The sequence below is a fragment of the Mytilus edulis genome, chromosome 3 (assembly GCF_963676685.1).
Source record: "Mytilus edulis chromosome 3, xbMytEdul2.2, whole genome shotgun sequence".
In the NCBI taxonomy this organism is placed as follows: Eukaryota; Metazoa; Mollusca; class Bivalvia; order Mytilida; family Mytilidae; genus Mytilus; species Mytilus edulis.
In genome coordinates, this window is record NC_092346.1 from 68,756,922 (window position 1) to 68,779,860 (window position 22,939).

At 31.5% G+C, this 22,939-nt stretch overlaps 1 protein-coding gene across 2 annotated transcripts; it reads left to right on the plus strand.

The window, feature by feature from the left end:
* Positions 1-14,502, plus strand: LOC139517244 (suppressor of cytokine signaling 5-like). 2 transcript variants are annotated; one of them, XM_071308079.1, is made up of 2 exons: positions 1-108; positions 10,255-14,502. In XM_071308079.1, the coding sequence occupies exons 1-2, from the start codon at positions 90-92 to the stop codon at positions 11,775-11,777; spliced, it is 1,542 nt and encodes a 513-aa protein (XP_071164180.1). In that variant the 5' UTR covers positions 1-89; the 3' UTR covers positions 11,778-14,502. The 2 variants fall into 2 exon arrangements, with proteins under 2 accessions (XP_071164180.1, XP_071164179.1); XM_071308078.1 differs by lacking the exon at positions 1-108 and adding an exon at positions 9,177-9,361.
* Positions 14,503-22,939: the final 8,437 nt, after the last annotated feature.

A 22,939-nucleotide genomic window follows, 5' to 3' on the forward strand; every position in this document is an offset into this window, starting at 1 on the left:
CATTTATATTGTAACATGACGTCAGTCAGACACCTACGCAATCCATTTCCTGTTGTTCATTCATAAAAATGAGAATCTATTGAAACACGATGCCGGGAAAAGGTAGCGGTAAGTTTCACCTTACACATGTAGATTTATATTTCTGACACATTTTATGTTTCAAAGATGTTTAAAAACCTCACAGTTTCAGTAAACTTCACAGCTAAAATTGTCTGTCAGTCTGACTTGTTTATACTTGTGACTGGATTTATATATTGATATAGGCCTAACATGCCTAACAAGCATACTTTATAGCCCCATAATAAAATATGTTGGATAAACGTTATCCGACGTTAAGGGGACAGCACTCCACCAAGAAAATTAATTTATAATAAAAAATTATTATCAGGTAATCGACTGCAGATTGAACACATACTGACATAGAAGTAGAAGTACATGTACATGCACAGGCACTAGACGTTCTGTCAATAGTATAAAAATAGTGTCCATATATATAATATATTATATATGGACACTATTTTCTTCCAATTGCCAATATTTTTATACTATTGTCAGAACGTCTAGTGCCTGTGGTACATGTTATGATGAGGTAAATCACTAATGTAGGGTCTGAGCTTGAGGGCAACTGACTTAGAGTAAAAGAGAGGAAAGGATACCAAAGGGACTTTCAAACTCACAAGACGAAAATACAATGACTTCGCCATTTCTAAATTAAGCAAGAAAAAGACAAACAAAGACACAACATAGAAAACCAAAGACTGAACAACATGAACCCCACCAAAAACTGGGAATGATCTCAGGTGCCCTGGAAGAATCAGCAGATTCTGCTCCACAAATAATAATAATAATAATAAATTCTTTATTTAAAGAGGGTAAACACAGTTAGTTACAATTACTAAACTTCCCTGAGGCCCTCATATAGAGTGGGGTGCTCATTTTCGCCATATCTTTCCATGTTTTCTTCAGTTTATGTTCAGGTCTTTATGTTTTTGAAAGTATACTGATATTTCTTTATGAAGATAACTTCAAATGCAAAATATTCTTAGCTTTAAAACGTGTTTGTTTTGAGAAAAATCATTTGAAATGTTGGATTAAAGGATGTTTGAAATTCCCTGATGTTTTGTCAACGGGGGACACATATTCGCCGTTGTTAAACATCTATTTACATGTAAAACCAAATAACTGCAGCTTTAAACAATATTTATCAAATAAATTTCATTATAGATGAATAACAGACATTTGAAAGGTGTAAAAAACTGAAATTTAGGGCAATTGATCAGTCAAAGAATTACTAAAGAAATAGTTCTTTGAAATCGTTTTTTTCATTCAGGAAATTGGCTGAAAATCGTTGTCCGTTTTTCGGTCCTTTGCGGTTAGTGCTGAAATTTGGTCTAATTTTCAAATTAATCATATTTGTTATAAAAATATAATTTACCGGCATATTTCTTCAATTTCAACCATCCTTTGAAGTTTTTACACCTAAAAATCATAAAACGGCAAAATTATGTCCACGGCGAATATGAGCAGCCCCACTCTACATGTATACAATACAAGTAAAAAACACAAAAAAATAATAATAAGAGAAAAAAGCAGACATACAACATATAAACACAATTGTATAGACATAGTAGTTCAATGTACATGTACCATGATTAAATGTAGTAAATAGATATAACATACAAATCATTAAAATCATACATTCTAAGAGTAATAGTTGCAAAAATTTCAGACTGAATATTGGGACTGTCTCAAGTATTGTTTTAAAATTTGTTTAAAAGATTACGTGTTTTGCACTTTACGCATTTCATATGGCAGTCCGTTCCATAAAACAGATCCAGAATAAGCAAAAGATTTTTTAAACAGTTCAGTTTTTGGCTTTGGCAAATGACCCATTCGGTACACATTCAGGGAAAGAGGACAGATTTGTAGTTACAGCAGTTTGAACAAAACTGGTTTTCTGGCCCCAAATCTATCTCATTATCTGTCATTGTCTAAACATTGCCATCTGTGAAAGGGATATTCTAATATGAGGCAGGCATTACCTGTGAATGGGGACAAAGTCTGTATGAATTATTTTTTTTTTTAATTCAAACACGTTCATGTAAAAAACGGAAATACTGTAACGTTTCCAATGTTGGTTCTGATGTTAGGGAATTAGTTGTGACCTTATTCAAGTTATGATGTCACATGCAATGTAAACAAAGAAACACTTTCATCAGGTAACGTTTTTTTCATGTCAAACAAATATTAAAAATGAATTGGTATTGAGTTCCAATCCTATATTTTACTAGATTGATAAATATATATTTCATTCAAAGTCTCATGCAAACAAGACCGGAAAAAGGAATTAGATTTCTGCGCAGATACAGGGATTTAAAAAAGTCTGAAAAAAAATTAACGATTTTGAGTTCATAAGTAGAATGGAAAAATTTGGGAAATTTTCCTGATTTAAAAAAAAAAAAATTTTTTATTGATTTTTCTACCGTTACAGGGAACTTCTTCCCAATATAAAAGACAACCAACTAGTGGACTGTGGTAGCATCTTCTAAATTTACAAAGAGACAGTTTCAGGAATGCACACTATCTAATTAATGATTTCTCAATTAAGGAATTGTTTCTCATTTGAGGCCTAAATTGATATATTGTTTGTTTCCCCAATCCTGACCCTGCCAAGCCAGGTGTGGGTAGATAGGTAGGGAAATAATTTTATTTTTCCAAAAAGCTTGAATATTATCAGATGATTCTGCAAGCCTGAAAAACCAGAAATGAATAAAATAATATTTGACTTAGTTTTGACAATAAAATTGAATGAGTAGGATCATTTTTGTAGGTTCGGTCGGGATTGTGGAAACAAACCATATTTTATTTTAGGCCTGAGGAATATCTCCCTATTTGGCTGGTTGTCTCCAACCTGTTATTTAGTTATTTCAATTACTGAATGGTATTGGAATAAAAAAAATATGATTTACCAGAACCATGATTTAAAAAAAAACTTCATTTCCATGATTTCCAGACTTTAAAGTCATTTTCTATCTGCATATTAGATAAATCTTTTTATTACTTTTTAAGAAAACATAATGCCATTTTGATAACATCCGAATATCATTAAGGAGAATATAGTAAAGAAAACGTATGCTTTTTCCAATTAATCAAGGCACATCAAAACATTCAACAGAACATGATTTTAGCATGTTTAAAATTCCAATACATACAACAACAATTTTTATTTGTCAATCAACATGTGTGTAGAGCAGAACAATTACAGTTTAAATTAAAGTGTTGTATGTGTGATGATTTTAGCTCACCTGGCCCTTGGCCAGTGAGCTTTTCTCATCACTTGTCGTCCATCCTTGTTAACTTTTACAAAAATCTTCTCTGAAACTAAAGGGCCAAATTTAACCAAACTTGGCCACAATCATCATTGGGGTATCTAGTTGAAAAAATGTGTCTGGTGACACGGCCAACCAAACAAGATGGCCGTCATGGCTAAAAATAGAACATAGGGGTAAAATGTAGATTTTAGCTTATAACTCTGAAGCCAATGCATTTAGAGCAAATCTGACAGCGCTAAAATTGTTAATCAGATCAAGATCTATCAAATCGTACAACCGGTTGTTGGGTTGCTGCCCCTGAATTGGTAATTTTAAGGAAATTTTGCTGTTTTTGGTTATTATCTTGAATATAATTATTATAGATAGAGATAAACTGTAAACAGCAATAATGTTCATCAAAGTAAGATCTACAAATAAGTCACATGACCAAAATGGTCAGTTGACCCCTTTGACTGTGGCTTTTGTGAAATATATAATATTCCGGAGCAAGTTGATTATAATTATATTAAAACTAATGTGAGGCAGCGTCTCCAGGACCAGTTTATTCAAAAATGGTTCTCTGATATAAATAACTCATCAAGGGGGAAATTTTATTTACACTTTAAAGAAGAGTTTTGCTTAGAACCATATCTGTTAAAATTAAGACGGGGTCATAGAGTAAATATATGTAAATTAAGGGTATGTAATACAAAGTTTCCCATTGAAACAGGAAGATGGAGAAATGTACCACGAAATGAGAGAATTTGTCCACTTTGTAAAGCTGGTCTTGGGGATGTGTACCACTATATATGTATATGTACCAATTATAAAGTTAACGATTTAAGGGGGAAGTTCATACCTCCATATTATTTAAAATATCCAAATGTTAAAAAAGTACTGGGCATGCTTAAATATTGTAATAATAATGTGCTGTCTTAGCTGTCAGTTTTTATTCAAAAGGTAGAAAAGATGCTTGTCTGATTTAAAACTGCAATAAACAAAGATTTATCTCTGAAGATGTATAATTTAAAAATGTATACTGTATGTATTATGAAATATGTTGTGATTTAAATTGTGCATAATATGCTCCTGTTACGCAGTCTTCTGCGGCTGAGTTTTCTTTAATAAACTATAAACTAAGGAGTTATTGCCCTTCATAGTCATTTTTTACCAATTTTTTGTAAATTTTTGTAATCTTTTAAAAAAATCTTCTCATCTGAAACTACTGAGTCAAATTTAACCAAATTTATCCACAATCATTATTAGGGTATCAAGTTTAAAAAATGTGTGCAATGACCCAGCCAACCAATCAAGATGGCCACCATGGCTAAAAATAGAACATAGGGGTAAAATGTAGATTTTGGCTTATAATACAAAAATGTAACTCTGAAACCAAAGCATTTAGAGCAAATCTGTCAGGGGTTAATTTGTTAATCAAGTCAACATTTATCTGCTATGAAATTTTCAGATGAATTGGACAACTGGTTTTTGGGTTGCTCCCCCTTAATTGGTAATTTTTAAAGAAATTTTCGGTTTTGGTTATAATCTTGAATACTATTATAGATAGAAACAATTTTCATTAATTTGGTAAATTTTGGTAAATTTTTACAAAATATTTTTCTCTGTATCTAAAGGACCAAGTCTATATAGATAGAGAAAATTGTAAGTAGCGAGAATGTTCAGTTAAAGTAAGATCTACAAACACATCATCACCAAAACACAATTTTGTCATGAATCCATCTGTGTCCTTTGTTTAATATGCACATAGACCAAGGTGAGCCACACAGGCTCTTTAGAGCCTCTAGTTTTTTATACTTGTGTATTACAATACATGACAATCAAACTAAAACTATGTAGGAAAAGGGAGGAAACAAACACAGTGTATTCCCATAGATAAATCTTAAGTTAGTGAACACAATTGATTGCCATTGTATTATTGAAGAAAGAAAGACCTTTGGGCCACTCATCATGCTCATGTCTTATTACTTAATTTTTCTCTTTTAGCATATTAAGTATTTATAAAACTTTTATTAACTATTTAATAATTTTATCATTACTGTATATTATTATGTCTAGCAGTGTCTATATATATAGCTATTGGATCATCATTTGACATCAACCATATAAATTTTGCTTTTTCATTTAGAAATATGAAATTTGAAATTATAAGTAAATTTAGAAGATAATTATATAAGTTTAAAATGAAACTGGACCTTTCAGGATTGTAATTTAAAGTGATGGACACTGGATTTTTTTTTTATTTTATACTCAACAATTTACAAAATCTTTTGTTTGGGGGATATTTCTTTGAGATTACCAATTTCAATTTCAAAATTATGGGCACCAATTCTAAATTATGTTAACTCATTAAATGATTTACAACTATTTAACAGTAAATGTCTTTGAAGTAAGTGAAAGTAGACTCAACAATGGAAAAGTTAGTTGTGAAAATTGATTTCAGTACAAAACCATACTTTTATAACATGCAGATATATATATCACAGATGTCCTATCATGACACATTTCCCTCTTACACATTTGTAACTCCTTGTCATTGCTGGCAATTAATTCATAAACCAAAATTAAATTGGAAGATAGGTCAGGAATAATCATATATTGGTGCCAGGATTATAACACAATTATTGAACATACATTTTATACATGTATAATCCACAATTTGAAAATTACCTTAAAGCGACTGTACGGGTCACATCAAATGAAGTTGAGTTTGGCGTTAGAACTTAGAATTATGCATAACTTTATTCATCAAATTTACATTTGGTAGAATATCATAACAACCAATTCTCTATAATAAAATACAAATACACATTCACATACATTGTAAGTAAAAATATAAATTAAAACACTAAAAATATGATACTATACAAACAATAGGAATCACTTTCTTTCACTCTTCATAAATAACTTGTTAAATTAAAAAGTTAATTTTAATAAATATTAATTTATTTAAGTTCTTTTACATTTCTTAATATTTCTTTAAATAAATATTGTTCTTAAAATTTTTCATAAATATGTCTTACCAATTAATCATTATAACCTCTCTATACAAAATACAAATGGGTCTCTGAATAATAAATAACTTGCAATGAATAAAGCCTCTAAACAACGTAACATAAACGTCATAAACTTAAAAAAAGGGAAACATTACAATTTATATAAGCGCAACGTTACATGCGCTAATAGAATGAAATTCAAAACAGTGTGGCTGTGGCCATTGATTGACACATTAAATTCATCCATTGACTGGGACAATTTACGTGAACGTTTGTCTGTAACGACCACTGTTCACGACGTACTTACGATAGACATTTAAACTGTGGGGTCACCAAGGTTTCTTAACGCCTTTAATTATAAAACAATTCGAAAAATTAATCAGAAATAACCTTTATGTTTTGATATATATAATTGATATAAATCAAAACATCGTGTGATTTCTGATTAATTTTTTCGAATTACTTTATTAAGGTGTTGAGAACCTTTGGTGACCCCATAGTTTAAGTGTCTTTAAAAAGTAAACAGTGATCAATGGTCGTTACATACAAACGTTCACCTAAATTGTCCTAGTCGATGGATGAATGAATCAATGGCCACAGCCAAACTGTTTTGAGTTTCATTCTACTCAAAAATAGTATCTACAAGTATTATATTATAGATAAAATAAATAAATTCAGTAATAATAAATGGAAGAAACCAAACAATTTGGAATAACATTTCGAATCTAACAACGACTTATTGAGATATATATCATTTATTTTTAAAACTTAACCTTAAAATTATATTCAGGCATCTTTTTGCACACACATTTACTAAGTTTAACCTCCCAATCTTTCAAAACTACTTAATCATGAAAATGATGAATTGTAATTGATTTTAACACCTCAGTCATGCTTCATTTTTGATGATAAACTGACTGACTGACTCCATGCAGTCTATGGTCCTACCTGATAATCCTGATTTTTAAGCTCTTTGATATCCTCTCCTGGGCAGCCAGTGGGCCCCCTCAATTTCTGGTTCGCCACTGCTTACTGTTCTATTTGACAACAAGGTGGATAGTTGTCTCATTTTGCAATTATACCACATCTCCTCAGTTTTACATGCACTCTGTTGGTACTTCAATGCAATATAATGAATACCAGTAACAATTATCCATTATTTAGTTGATTATACATCTATACATGATAAGTTCCCATTTTAAAAAAAAATGGAGCACATGATTTCAGAATCAATTTATACTAGAAATGACTAGGACATGATTCCAGAGTACTCATCAAAGCTAAGGAATCTACAGTGTACATGTACATTGAGTATGTGCAATACCATACCTGAATTTCTTTTGAAAACAATGGTCTATCTGTATGTTCATCAAATATTGGATTCAGGAGGTTATGGGGATAGGGAAACTAGCATCCATGGAAAGAGGGTGGTGGTAATTGATAAAGGGTAGCTAGATCTAAAAAAAATGATTTTAAGGAAAAATTTTCCTCAACATACCCACTTCCTGAATCTACTACTGGGATTACACATGAAATGAGGTGCACTGTACAATGTATGTATATATTCCATAAATTAATGGTTTTTCCTGACATACATTTGTATCTGGGGACTCAACACAAAACCACCATGATTCTTCTTTTTTTTAAGTTGCTATAAATCTACATTTCATACAGTTTGATAGGGCTAGATATAAGCTCTATTGAGCAATTAAAAACACCTCCCATTGACATACTTAGAATTGTCCCTGTATAGTATACATATATATATACAAATTCATACTTTATAATCACTGATAATCAACATGAAACTTCAAATTTTCATTTCTTTTCTCAAAATTGAAATAAGCATGGTCAATTTTCAAAATTGCAATTTGAAGTTATATTTAGTTGAAATAGTTTCAGTTTTAAATTTTTGTTTAGAGCCATTCCACAAATAATTTTTGAATAGAATTTACAATTAACAAAATGAAAACATTGTTATATATTTTTGGACAATTAGTCAGTAACTTTCTCTATTGTCGAATTCTGTTCTTTGGTCATATACTCCACTGAAACTTGATATGTCAGCAACTACCATTAAAGTATGAACAAAATGGTGTATGCTAGCTATATAGGCTTAACTTATCAGATTTCATGAGATGGCAGGGTTAAAAGACCCTTACATTATGAAATACCAAAGGTTAGGAACAGAAAGTATTTTTTGGGGGTGGGGATCATATAGGTTTGCTGTATTATGTTAACATACACATTCCTAGCATGAATTTCATTATTCGCACAAGTGATTATCAAAACAATAATTAGAACAGATCCTATTAAGCTTAGAGTGAACACAGAATGTGAACTTCAAACAGAATGACTTAAAATCATAGCAATTAATTAGGGCCTTCATCTTTCAAGTTCTGTAATTTTCCACTGCATTTTTACCGAGATACTCACAAAAATTGGTATTCTACAAAACCTTAAAACTGAATATCTGGTGAGGAAACATGTACATGTATAGCATATGCTGATAAAGAAATCTGAAATAAGCTCAAGTCAAATCCAGTTATATGTATGAAAAAAAATCAAAATGGTCTATCTATCACAAGACCAGACAAACAGATGTCTAAATGCAGAATCTACTTGAAACATTTAGTGACAGATGTTTTTCACATCAAGCACTTAAATAATAAGTGGAAAGCATTAAAAAAGTAAGACACAACTCTTTTAACCAATTATCCACCAAGAAAAATGACAAAGACATAATGGAGGAAATTGTTTCTTAAAAACCTAAGATGAGGTTAATTGAATTTACATGTCACATTTAATGAATATTTTGTATGTAAACAGGAAGTTTAGAGCAACTGGTACAGGAAATTAATAATTACTACAACATATGTCTGGGGGCATTTATGATTTTGAAGTGGGAAATAGTTAGTTTCCTATCTAGCCCTTTGTGGTAGTTAGTGATATTTATTTTGTACGTTATTGGATTGCTTCATTATTTCGATTGTAAATGGAACGTTGTAATAATGAAAAGTGCTTTCAGAGAAAAAGGTAGGGCCACAGTTCTAATTTAATTTTCTTCTTGGTTACTTGATTACACACTGCACTATCAAATATTGATTTTTCTCAGGAAACTAAGTAGTGACAACTATGTAATTGCTTTCATTTACTTTTGCTTGCATTTAGAATACATTAGGTTTTGTAATATTTAAGTAAAAAAAATGTTTGGAAATTTATATCCCAGATGAGATGCACATTTATTTATGCACTCCTTGTTAAAAATGATGGGTTTCATTCATGTTATTGACACTTCCTACAATTTCATAATGATGAATTATATTCAAATTGTTATGAAAATAAATGAAAGATATACAACTTTCAAATACTATAAATTGACAATGATTAATGAGAATGATCAATTGAAATGCATAATTGTATCAAGATGACACTTTTTTTTGAAAGACTATTTTTCATTATATGCTCATTAAAACTGATCTTCCAAGGCAGTACTTTCATGTATGGAATTTGAAATTTTTACAATTTTATCCTCATGTCCAAGAATTATAAAACAATATTTTATTTGTATATTACATTTTGATATGAAATCTTGCACCATGATTCATACCTTGGTGGTATACAAGCCTGGGAAGAAAACTAATGTAAGAAAAAAACAAAATTAAAATTATGATATGAATGATTCAATCTATGGGCACAACAATTGTTGCCACGCATTAACAGTCCAGACCAAATGTTTATATTATATTTACAGTAAAGCAGGCAATATCAATATTGGGTGTTTGTATAACATTGTTTGTCAAAAATAAGTTGGGATTGAGCCCATTAATATAGTGTGTCAACATTTCCAGTAATCATTTTAATAGATTAACCAGATTATCTCACTTCCTGTGTTTAAACATTTAATAATATTTGTTTTTCTCTTTTAGGTGATGATAAGGCCGAATCAGATGATTCTGACAAAAAAACATTATCTGGCAAATTATCAGCCGTGAGAGATAACCATCCCCAGCAGAGAAACAGTGCAGTTATGAGTAATCATCGTTTATATCGTTCTGCAGTCAGACCATTCTTTTGTTGTGGAAGTCAGTTTTCACTTAACAGCATTTCTGAATTTATTGAAATTCCTACATCATCAATAGAAGCCGAGGAGACTGAATATGTAGATATAACAGATGATGAAGATGAAGCAGAGTTGATGAACTCCTTATCTATAGAAGATGTGAATCAGGCAAGCAATAAAGTTGTCCCGGAGAAAGTTTCTCCTAGACAAACAAATTCAAGACGCAAAAAGTCAGAAAATACTCAAGATAAAGGAACAATGAGGAAGAAATTTTTTACATTAAAATTACGTGGACGTCTTCAAGTGCCAAAAAACACTCGTAAAAATGATGAGCAAGAGGAAGTGAGTACTGAGAAGTGTGTTTGTACATCTTTTCGTAGAACAGAGGAAGCAGGTGCTACATCATCTGGGAGCTTGGGAGCTACAGGATCTTTAACATGGACAAGTAATCCTTTTTATTCAGAAGATAGGGTACAGTCTCGTCCAAACTCAGTATGGGGTCAAACAGATCTTTTTCTCCTATCTCAAAGAATTAACTTTGATGAACTTTATCCAACAGAAGATATTGATGAACAACGTATCGCCCAAAGAGCAAGGGAAATGGAAGAAGGCATTGATGTTAATGACGTTTGGGTGAAAGCTCCTGTACTTGGTGCTGTAGGTGGCAGTGTTGAACCCTGTCACCATCGTGAATCTTGTCAAAGAATAAATAAAAAGAGAGAAGACTTTTATGGAGAAATATCATATCCTCAAGTAAGAGGAACATTCTTGCCAAGGACATTGATGACGTCAAGTGAAATGATGGCATCCCGTGAACTATTGGCTAATCCACACTTAAATCGACCAATGGGTCAACCACTACAGTCGCATTCACAGGTTGATTTCATTCATTGTTTGGTTCCCGACATAAGTTCTATAACAAACTGCAGCTTTTACTGGGGTGTGATGGATAGATATCAAGCAGAACAGCTGTTAGATAATAAACCAGAGGGTACATTCCTATTACGTGATAGTGCACAGGAGGATTATCTGTTCTCTGTCAGTTTCCGACGTTATGGTAGATCTCTTCATGCTCGCATTGAACAATGGAATCACAAATTCAGTTTTGACAGTCATGATCCTGGAGTATTTGCTTCAGAAAGTGTATGCGGTCTCATTGAACACTATAAGGATCCTAATTGCTGTATGTTTTTTGAACCCATGTTGACTATTCCTCTTCACAGAAACTTTCCATTTTCATTACAGCATTTATGTCGGGCTACTTTAAGTGACAGAATTACATATGATGGCATTAATTTTCTTCCATTACCCCGATCTCTGAAAGAGTACCTCACATATTATCATTACAAGCAAAAAGTGAGAATTCGAAGATTTGACTTGAATGCATGAGATTATATATTACATATATAAATTGGGTATTACCACAGGATCTCTTAGCCATTGTTTCCATCATCTTCAAGTGTATTATTCTGCACAAATACTTTTTTTGTCTGTCCATATCAAGTCATTTAAAAGCAATTCAATTGCTTCCATACCCTTCCTATCCCCTTGTCAATAAATAGTATGTTTAGATTGAATGATTTTTGTTACAGGAAATTATGTTGGTAGCCCACATTAGGTCATAATACACAAAAGCTCATCAAAGATGGCTTATTATGTTAAACATTGTTAACAGGTTTTGTCTACTGTAGTACTTAAGCTAGATGAGTCAAACTAATATTCATTGGAGCTTCTTTATTTTTACATAATACTATTTCTCATCATTAACTTATTATAATTCATAATCCCTATAACTTGAGGTTGTGATCACTATAAAAGATTTAAGTCTACTGGAGACAACTTTTCTCCTTTCTTTCTTTGCCATTTAAGGCCTTATGAAAATATTCTCTGATACTTTGAACATTTACCATCTACCTCAGTAATGTTAACAAGAGCTAAAAGCTATCATTTGCTGAACTTTGTCTGGCATCTGCTGTCTGTTTTAAGAGGGCATTGGTATTGAACCTAATACATTCTCATCTGGTTTAATGTTTCTTATAAGGGAGCTACCATTTGATTTTTATGGGGGGGGCTAGGATGAAAAATTTTGTCCTGCATTTTTTTTTTAGTTGTAATCTCTGTCCTGCCTTTTTATTTTTCACTCTATTTGGTCCTGCTTTTTTTTTTTTAGTTTATCCTAACTTTTTTTACATAAATTGGTATCCTGACTTTTTTTTTTGCAAGTGTCTCATCCTGCCTTTTTTTTTTACTCAAAACTCCTGTCCTGCCTATTTTTTTCAAATTTCATCCTAGCCCCCCCATAAAAATCAAATGGTAGCTCCCTAATTACACCATTGAAAGGGTACATACATGTATCCCATTTTAATCAAACTTTGCAATGAGAATTGTGTTTTGAAAGTCTTCATTTGATAATAATCATGAGTCAACAGACAGTCACTGATACAGATTGACTGGAATAAATAAAGGATATTTTAGTTTCCTAGATAGGTGATGCAGGAATATTTCTAAACTTTTCGAATACTACTTAAGTATATTCAGGTAAATTTAAGAACATAAAGTCATATCAGCATTATAAATCTTAGTCTGAATCAAAATTTAATTTATATATACATGTATTGTAAAATTTAAGTTATTTATTGTTTTATAATTATGTATGTACATATATTTATTATCAGTTATTTAACATGTTTAAAAAGATAAGTTTTGTACAGCAAATAGGCTGGACTGCATCAAAAGTATTTTCTATTTAATTTATAACGGTATTAATTATGAATGATAGAAAATATGAAACTGACTCTGTTGCATTTTGCTCTTTTCCTACAGGCTACATCTCAGATTATTTTAAGAAACCAGTTTGAGCAGAATCATGTAAGGTCATATTGAATCAAATCTATTTGGTTTTAAAGTGAAATTATTTTGAAAAAGAAATTTTAATGTATTTGTATATTTAGCTTTACTGATTTTCATATTTTAAATTGTTTTCTCAATCTCCAAGCTTAACATGCTGAAGTCAATGTTTCTTTAAATTAAAATAATTCAGACTGTTTACCTTGACCATTGTTGACCATGTTGACTTTGAAATGATGTTTTTGTAAAGTTTGTCAATGCCTTTGTATTTTACTATATATGACCCTTTTTTGGGGCTGTTTCTTCAAAATATACAAATTTTTAGGCTCCGTGTTGAAGAAAGTACCTTGACCTATAATGGTTTACTTTTATAAATTGTGACTTGAATGGAGAGTTGTCTCATTGGCATTCATACCACATCTTCCTATATTTATATATTAGATGAGAATTGGAGAGAGAAAAAGACAAAAATACATGTATTAAGAATGTAATTGTGTTTGTTTTAGCTGAGAAATCTTCTGTGATGTTTATTTGGAATTCTTCTAACTATTTTATAAAGAAATGTTGACTTACCTTAGATTAACTGTTAAAAAAATGTACCAGTAATGTGAAGGTTTCTTCAAAATTATATGTGATTTAATTTTGAGCATTATGAAAATCATGAAAGTCCTGTCAAAACAGAATTTTTTTTATTATAATCAATTTGAAAAAAATAGATTTATAGAGCAATACCTCAATTTTTTTTTGTTGTAAACTGCTAACTTAAAAGATTTTATAAAATTTTGTTCTGGAAACACCTGTAGCTGTGTAGTATGAATGGAACCAATTAATCTATCAGTTATAGATTGATTCCAATTAAAGGTCTACATTGTGTACTTCCAAAGGTGTGACCTTTTAAGGAAATTCTGATTCAGTTTTCCCCAATAGATTTCAAATTAAATAAACATTTATGATTATGCTTTTCAGCCTGATTGAACTCAAGTCTCATGGTTTCTAATCTATGGCCTGTCAGAATTTAAAACAAAAAAGGGACTGTTTTATTCATTTTATTCTGCTCCACGTACATGCACCTATTTAAGACTTTCAGACCAGTAGATATTGTGTAAATTTTCATATAAATGGTTGACAAGTTGTTGTATCATGTTAGTTTTACCCTTGGTAAATTCATTTATTGTAAACAGTGGTGCTTATTTGTTTTGTAGATTTAAATTCATTACATTGTAAGTTGAAAGTTACGTATACATTTATTAAATTATATTATTTAAAAGAGTTATCTTTCATTCCATTAAGTAGTCAACCAAATGGTCAAATTTAAGGCATTTGATTTAACATTGAATGTCATTTGGAAAAAATCCTCAACTTTTCTCTTTCAGCATCTTTAAAATAGAAAACTATGTGTGTGTCGTAGTTCTTTCTAATGTCATTTGATCTATCCAAGTTTCATTAATAAAACTGTTTAGTTTTACTCATTAGTTAAAAATAAAAAGACAAGAGACAAACAACAGTACACAAAACACAACATAGAAAACTAAAGACTGAGCGACTCGAACTCCACCAAAAATTAAGGTGATGATCACCTTGATGCTCAGGTGCTCCAGAAGGGTAAGCAGATCCTGGTCCACATGTGGCGCCTGTTATGTTGCTCATGTTTGCACAAACCTGGTAATAAGTATAACTTTGGAAGGTGACGGTGGGGGAAAGGTTAATATATTCATCTGTAAAACCGATATTTCATAACAGTCAACCAAATGGTGATTATTTCTACACACCCTTCTGTAGTGACTCCAGTTATGGGGATACATATATCTACTGTTCACATTTCTTAAACACATTTGAAGCTGAGTTTTTTTTATATAAAAGGAACACCTATGTACCATGTACCATGAACCAAAATACTAATGCAAGTTTTTATTATCAATTACACGTCTCACAAATCACACAAAAAGATTTTCAGCCCAAGTACCAATAAGCCAATTTAGATGAGAAGTTTCTATAAAGTCTGTGAACAGTCTTATATAATTTCTATATTATCTGACTTGCAATAGTTTGTTAGAGATGATTTCTAAATCATAGTATTGGCAAGTAGCAAAGTTGAACTGTTGACCTCTTGAGCTTGATAGTATAACTGTTTTTTTTTGTCAAGGCAGGTTAAGATCCTTTCGAGAGGAGCAGGTCAGATAGTAACCATTGGCAAACAAAGATGCTAATCTGGTGTTGTAGACATCAACTATTTTTACAAAGCCTTCTATTTCATGCCTTATGGTATGAAGGTTTCTGTTTGTCCATTTTCTCATTTTCATGATTCAGTGAGCATGACTGCTTTAAATATATATTCTTTAATGAGACAATTTTTGTTGGTGTTTAAAATTATTTCAGGTGTACATGTCCACATGTTACATGTATCATCTCACTTCATTTGACTGTGAGATGTATATTTGTCTGACATGGTTTGTCAGACCTCAACTTCTTTCTGTAACTTCTTCCTGTGGTTTAATAGGAGCAATTTTAAACACCAAAAATAGTTGTCTCAATAAAGAATCTATTTTTTCAAAGCATTCATCATGCCATGATTTCTAAATCGATAAACTTTTGTATTTGCAACCTGAGACTACTATAACACATAGTAGTCTCAGTGCCAACTGAGTAGCAAAGTTGAACTGTTGATCTTGCTATTATATCTAAGGTGTTTTTGTCAAGCCAGGTTAACGATCCTTTCAAGAGGAGCAGTTCTACTTTCGTCCTCTAATCCCTAACTGTCCATGGCTGTGAATATTAAGAAGGTTGTACAAATACATAGAACGTGTTTTAAACTTGTTAAAAACTAAAGGACAATACAAAATCTTGTTGATGACAATGAGTGATAATAGCTATATATATAGTCACTTAAATGGTGACGATAGTCTCAAGTGAGTCACGATATTTAGTTGTAATTATAAAATGATTGTAAACAGTTTAAACTTTTTAAAGAAGTGATTAAAAGGAGTCATAGGGTTCACTATTATATCAAATAGACACCAACGGAACAAAAAGATGAGATCCAGATGTACTGTATTAAAAAGATGATAATGCGTTACACGCAAATTTGTAAACTAGCTGCATGCTGGCTAATGTTCTCTTTGTATCATGGAGAATTGGTTCATACCATCACGGTGTTGAATTCCCAATTACGTAGTAGGAACTCGTGTGATGTAAGGTTCATTGATTGCAGGTTGCTTAATCATTGAGTTAATGTCCTGTTGCCGGTGTAACGTAACGAAAAGTCAACCAAAATATGCTGTTCTACCTGAGCAATTTCAAATTAATAAAAGATAGGCTCAGCTTATGGTATAAATATCAGTTTTATTTTGCTTTGCGGTCAGAAAACTTTTGATAACGATTAGTGTACTCAAACTCAGAAATCACCGAATCAAATTATTGGATTTAGTGTTCCGAGCATTACTTTTAAACGCCGAGTAGACAAGACTATCACGAGATATCAACATATCTGCACACAATTAATACCAAATATGGAGATGTGGCATGATTGCATGCTTGCATGATTGTCACAGATGAGACGGAAATCTAACAGAGTTCAAATGGCGTGGATTTAAGCAATTTTAGGTCACCTTACGGAAAAATCCTTAGCATACAGTCAGCTATAAGAGGCACAATATGACAATTTGTCAAATAGTAAAATCGCTGACGTCAAACCTTTACCTAAACCCATGTGGGGCAATGATGTAACATTACAACAAAAGAAAAAAATGAAAAACAGTTGAAAAGGGCTTTTAACTCATCAGGAAACCACAAAAAAACACAGATCGGACGTGACAGGGAATTAATTTATAAACACCTCCACAACAAAAAAGACACTAACTTCGAAGTCTGAGAGTACAAGGCATTTACAGACGTCTAGTTCAAAACCAATAAGAACTAATAAAATATCCTGTATCTAAGACTAAAGAAATCAGTACATGCATCTCCAACATCTAAAAGATTTAGTTTAAAGACGTCATTTACAATCAGAGAAAACCATGACCTTGTGCAATGCCAAAAATACCAAATAAAAACAATATTTAGCAAAAGATCTAATCATAGTACTGAATTGGTAACCTTGCGGAGTAATATGAAATGAGTTATGGAATGATTGCCAATGAGACAACTGTCCACCATGGGTGTAAGCAATTATAAGCAACCATACGGCCTTCAGCAATGAGAAAACCCTATACAGTATTATCGATTTTAAAAGACCCCGACATGAAATTATGATACAATTCAATTGAGAAACAGTCTGATTAATAGTTTTATTTAAAGGAGCAAGAAACTGACCCAGATCGAATCTTAATTTCCCGGCTCGATAAATAAACATATTCCTAACTAGGTATAGAGATTTGCTTATGTAGAAAATGTTAACAACATCTCCGTAAAACATGGGATGTTCTATCTAGTTTGAAATATGTTTTCCAGAGGTACAGCCATACCAATATTTTTTATAAAGATGAATTTATTAAAGATTAGAAGTAATTTGTGTTAACGAAATCCCTGACTTAATAATTCACCAGTGATACATAAATTTTGTTCATTGAAACCTAAAACGTCACTTCAGTCACAGATATAGTGAACGAGTTGTGATATATAAACACCATAAGATGGTGCCACAGGAACATTAACAAAAGTGAACGAAACCCATCCCTTTTGTAGCAAAAACTGTCATTCATAACAGTACACGAACAATTCTGCTATAAGAGACACAATTGGTACTTATAGAAATGCATACAACCTAGCGAAATGTACATACATGTTGTCAAGGAGAAAATTAACAACTTAGATTATCTCATACACCTCCAGTAAATATATGTAGCATAATTACCTTTAGCAGAGAAAATGGCATTATATGAGTTTTAGAATTTACATTTGCAATCGGATTTTTCAATAAGATTGAGAAAGTAAATAGGGAATGTGTTAACAACCAGACCAAAGAGCAGAAAATAGCACAAGGTCCCCAATTGGCCTTTAACACAGCGAGAACATCCTGATTTTCCATAATATAAGTCAGTCATTATAAGCAGATAGATCAAATATATTTGATGTATGGAATGATTGTAAGGTGTACATGTTCGTTTAAAAGACTCATTGGAAAATCGCCGAATCATGAAAATGAGGTCATTTAAAATGACCTTATTTTCATGATTCAGTCTCAATGTTTAATTTTCTTAATCAAGTTCATATTTCGGATACCATAAGTAAACTATATTTGATATTGACTGATTGCAAGGTAAACATGTCCTTCTAAAATGGTTCATTCCACCTTGACCTTATTTCCATTGTTCATTGGTCAATTTTAAGGTTTCTATCTGAGTGTCTTAACTTGACCTTATTTTCATCAGAGACTTGTATGGTAATAACTGTACAAATCCTTGTTTTGATGATATACTAATCAACGTTAAATTTTCGTGGTAAAGTCGGTTATTTAGATATTTTCATATACTAAGAAATTTATAATATAAAGAGTAGATACATGATATATACTCTGTCACTCACTGCATCATGTAAAGTCTCCAGATTTGAACATGTTTCAGTCATTATACGGTCTAACTTTTATACGAATAGACATCTTAAGTGTGAAATTTTTATTTGTATAGAAGTAAGGATATAACCTCTTATCTTGAGATGGGTTAGGCATAAATTAAGAGTGCTCAGCTATAAAAAGGAAAAGAATATCAATATTGAAAGTGAAACCAGGGTCAAGCATTTGTTTGACTGATTACATCCGCAAAAACTCATTCTTATACAGGTAAAATCGATGAATAAACATATTGTTTTAATCTATATTATGCCGGAAATCAAACAAACCTTCAAAACCCAATTGCACGTGTTCGATATCTATTTATATTAATGTTTATGTCGGGTTTAGTTATATGACCGTCGGCAGTCTTCCATAGACAACTCGATGATTAATTAAATGGTGTCTAGAATAAAATACACACGAATGCTGATACACATAGTCGATTCCATGCACTGTAAATTGTTTATTGTTTATCCTAGCCGATTTTAAAATTTTGAAATACGTTTTAATATGTTATAAATCAAATATGAGTATATGAATCAAATTGGTGAACATCAGTCATTGGCGGTGTTTACGGTCACGAAGAAGGATCATTTCCTACAATCTTTGGTGGCTAGCCGTAAAATTTAAGTATGTCATGTCCAGCTAGCGTTTTTGTTGTTGCCGGTTTTTGTAGGTATTAAGTAAATACTATTTACTCTTGTCTATGGCTACACGGTTGTTTTTATTTTGTAGCACATTATGAGTCAAGCTTTTTTTTCTTCATGTGTGTATGCTTTTCCATCCAATAGATAGAAACAAACAAGCTGAATTTCAGGACATTGAATCCATTGCACTTGAGGTAACAGAAGACAATAAGTGGTTATTTGTTGGTGCATATAAACAACCTAGCATGCCAGACAGTACATTTAGTACTGACTTTAACTTATCAACAGACAAAGTCGTTAAAAAGTATGATAATGTTTTGATAATGGGTGATTTAAATTTCAATAAATTATGCTTGATGACAATAAAAGCTCAACTTTATATGATTCTTGTGATATTTTCTGTATGAAGAACATTATTAATAAAGCAACATGTTATAATAGAAATTCGAAACCAACTCTTGATGTAATTTTAACTAACGTAGAAAATAAATGTGGTAAAAGATGTAATTTTGGATGTGGCTTAAGTGATTTTCACAACCTAATTGGGGTTCAAATAAAATATGAACGACCTAACATCAAACCAAAATACTGAAAATGTAGAAGTTTTAAAATTTTTGATATAAATGATTTTTTATCTGATTTGAATGAGTTAAATTGGGATGTTGACCCACGTAATAACATAAATACTGAGTATGAAAACTTCAACATGAAGTTTATCGAAACAGCAAATAAACATGCACCCTTTAACGAAAGAAAAATACTATTTAAACAGATACCATACATGAACAAACAGCTAAAATCTGCAATTTATAAAAAGAAAATGGTGTACAACAAATTTCAAAAAATGAATAACAGCAAGACATGGGATGCATACAAAACACAGAGAAATTTTGTCACTGATTTCTGGCCAACAGTAAAACCATTCCTTACAAACAAAGGATGCACCAGCCAAAAAGAAACCATACTGCAGGAAAATAACAAAATCATCACGAACCAACAAGAAATATTTGAAATTGTTAATGACTTTTTTGTAAATGTTGCAAAAAACATTTGTGACAACAACATACAGGTGAATGACAAACACCCAATTATAAAAGCTATAAGTAATAAATACTCAAACGGGTCAACATCAAATAAACTTATTTTTCAGCCTATAAATGAGGAATTTGTTTCTAAAAGAATTGGTAAAATAAATGTTAAAAAGGCTACTTGTATAGATGGTATATCACCAAAAATTTTACACGCTGCTAAACCGGTAGTGATTAAACCTATCACACAGCTTGTAAATTTATCATTATCCACTTCCATTTTTCCAGACTCATTAAAAATTGCCCAAGTGGCACCAGATCACCAAAAAAAACCAGTGTTCTTGAAAAGGGTAATTATAGACCAGTTAGTGTTCTACCTACTATATCTAAATATTTTGAAACAGCCATAGAAAATCAACTTACTAAATACTTTGATGATATTTTCGACCATTTTCTTGCGGCTTTTCGAGCTGGTTATGGCTGCCAGTCAACATTACTCAAAATTTTGGAAGATTGGAAAAAGGCACTGGATAACAATAAATATTTAGCGGCTATATTAATGGACCTAAGTAAAGCCTTTGACTGTCTCCCACATGATTTACTTCTTTTAAAACTGAAAAAATATGGCCTTAGTCCATCTGCTTTGGAATTACTCAAAAGCTATCTGACTGCAAGAAAACCGTGTGTAAAAATAGGCCAGAGTATCAGTCAAATGCAAGATATATATAAAGATGTTCCTCAGGGATCTATTTTAGGCCCTGTATTATTTAATGTTTTCATAAATGATATTTTTTTTTTGTCAAACACTGTGATTTATACAACTATGCTGATGATAACACCCTCTTAAAAACAGGTATTACTTTGGAATCAGTAATTAAACCCTTAGAAGAAGATAGTAATTCCCTAATCTCATGGTTCTCTTTCAACAGGCAAACCCAGAAAAATTCCAGGCAATTTCAATAGGTAAAAAAACACACACTCAAAATATTATTTTCAACCTAAATGGATTCAACATAAAATGTGACGACGAAGTGAAACTTCTCGGTGAAACAATAGACTTTAAACTGGATTTCAACACTCACATCTCAAATATTTGCAAAAAAGCGGCACGGCTACTAAACGTTCTAAAAAGAATTGCCACTCATCTCACCAGACTTTCTAAACTTACAATATACCACTCATTTATCATGTCAAACATCAGCTACTGTCCTCTTACATGGCACTTCTGCAGTGAACAAAACACAAAGAAAATAGAAAAAATAAAGAGCACTCAGATTTATTTACGACGACTACACAAATTCTTACGATACACATCTTGAACAGTCTTAGCTACCAGCACTAAAAATCAGAAGATTGAGAACCATGGCATTAGAGACATATCAAATAATCAATAAATCAAGTCCAAAATTCCTAACGGCCAAAAACAACAAGGTATGGTAAGAAAAGCTTTAGTTATGAGGCAGCAAAACTCTGGAACTCCTTACCAAATGAGGCAAGGAGCTTATCAACTTTTGGCCAGTTCAAAAATTTTATCTCCACCTAGTGTTTTTCAGAAAAATGTACATGCAGTTCTTGTAAATAATGTACTTACTTGCTGCCCCATAACTTGATCTCTAAGCCTGCTGTTTGTTTTTTGTTTTTTTTTTTTTATTTCAGTTTTTTATTTTTTGCAGTTATTTTTATTTTTTATTTAGCCATTAAATTTTATTCTTTTGCTTATGCATTACCTTCGCTATAGCTGCATGTAGTCTTTTGTTTGTGCTTATAGTGTTTAATTGTGCATTTGCTACTCTGATATCAATACTATGTGCTACTATATATGTGCTGATATTAGACATTTGTTTTAATATATCATGCTTAGCTTTTATTCTGCATGTGCTATCTATGCATTGATATATATATGTGCTGTCTGGCTGTCTGTTTGTGTTGTGTGTGTATCTCAGTGATGTTATTACATGTATGTTTTATTTATTTTAAATATCAGTCGGTTAAAGAGCTCTTAAGAGCTCATGTTTTCTGTTATTGTGTATTTATGCAACCCGACTTTAAATAACGATTACTTTACTTTATCCGAATCCAGTAATCATATAGATGACAATTGATCGCTTTAACAATATTAAGTGGGTAAAATTACTAGATTCAACTGGTGTCAATATATATCAATTAAATTGATTTGCATTGAAGTCTTTGGAAAATCTAGAGGATTCTTCTCCGCATCACCTCTCAACATTGTTTACATAACACAAATGCTAATCATTGATTGGTCAGTTACATGTTGTGATGTCACTGCAGATCTAAGAATGTCTGCTGGTTTAATATGCCAATATATAGACTTTTATTCAATAGATAATATCTTAAAATAGAATAAATTACATACCTGTTATTATTTGTGTTTCACTGGAAACCATTAATATATTGGAAATTAAATGATTATGACCGGATATGTCATACGGGTTTTATAACTATCGTAGGTCGGATTGAGCT

Excerpts from the sequence above, each read along its gene's own strand:
- LOC139517244 (XM_071308078.1), top strand. The coding sequence starts at position 9,337 with ATGAAAAGTGCTTTCAGAGAAAAAG. Across the intron at positions 9,362-10,254 it reads AAGTGCTTTCAGAGAAAAAG|GTGATGATAAGGCCGAATCA; the intron begins GTAGGGCCACAG and ends TTTCTCTTTTAG.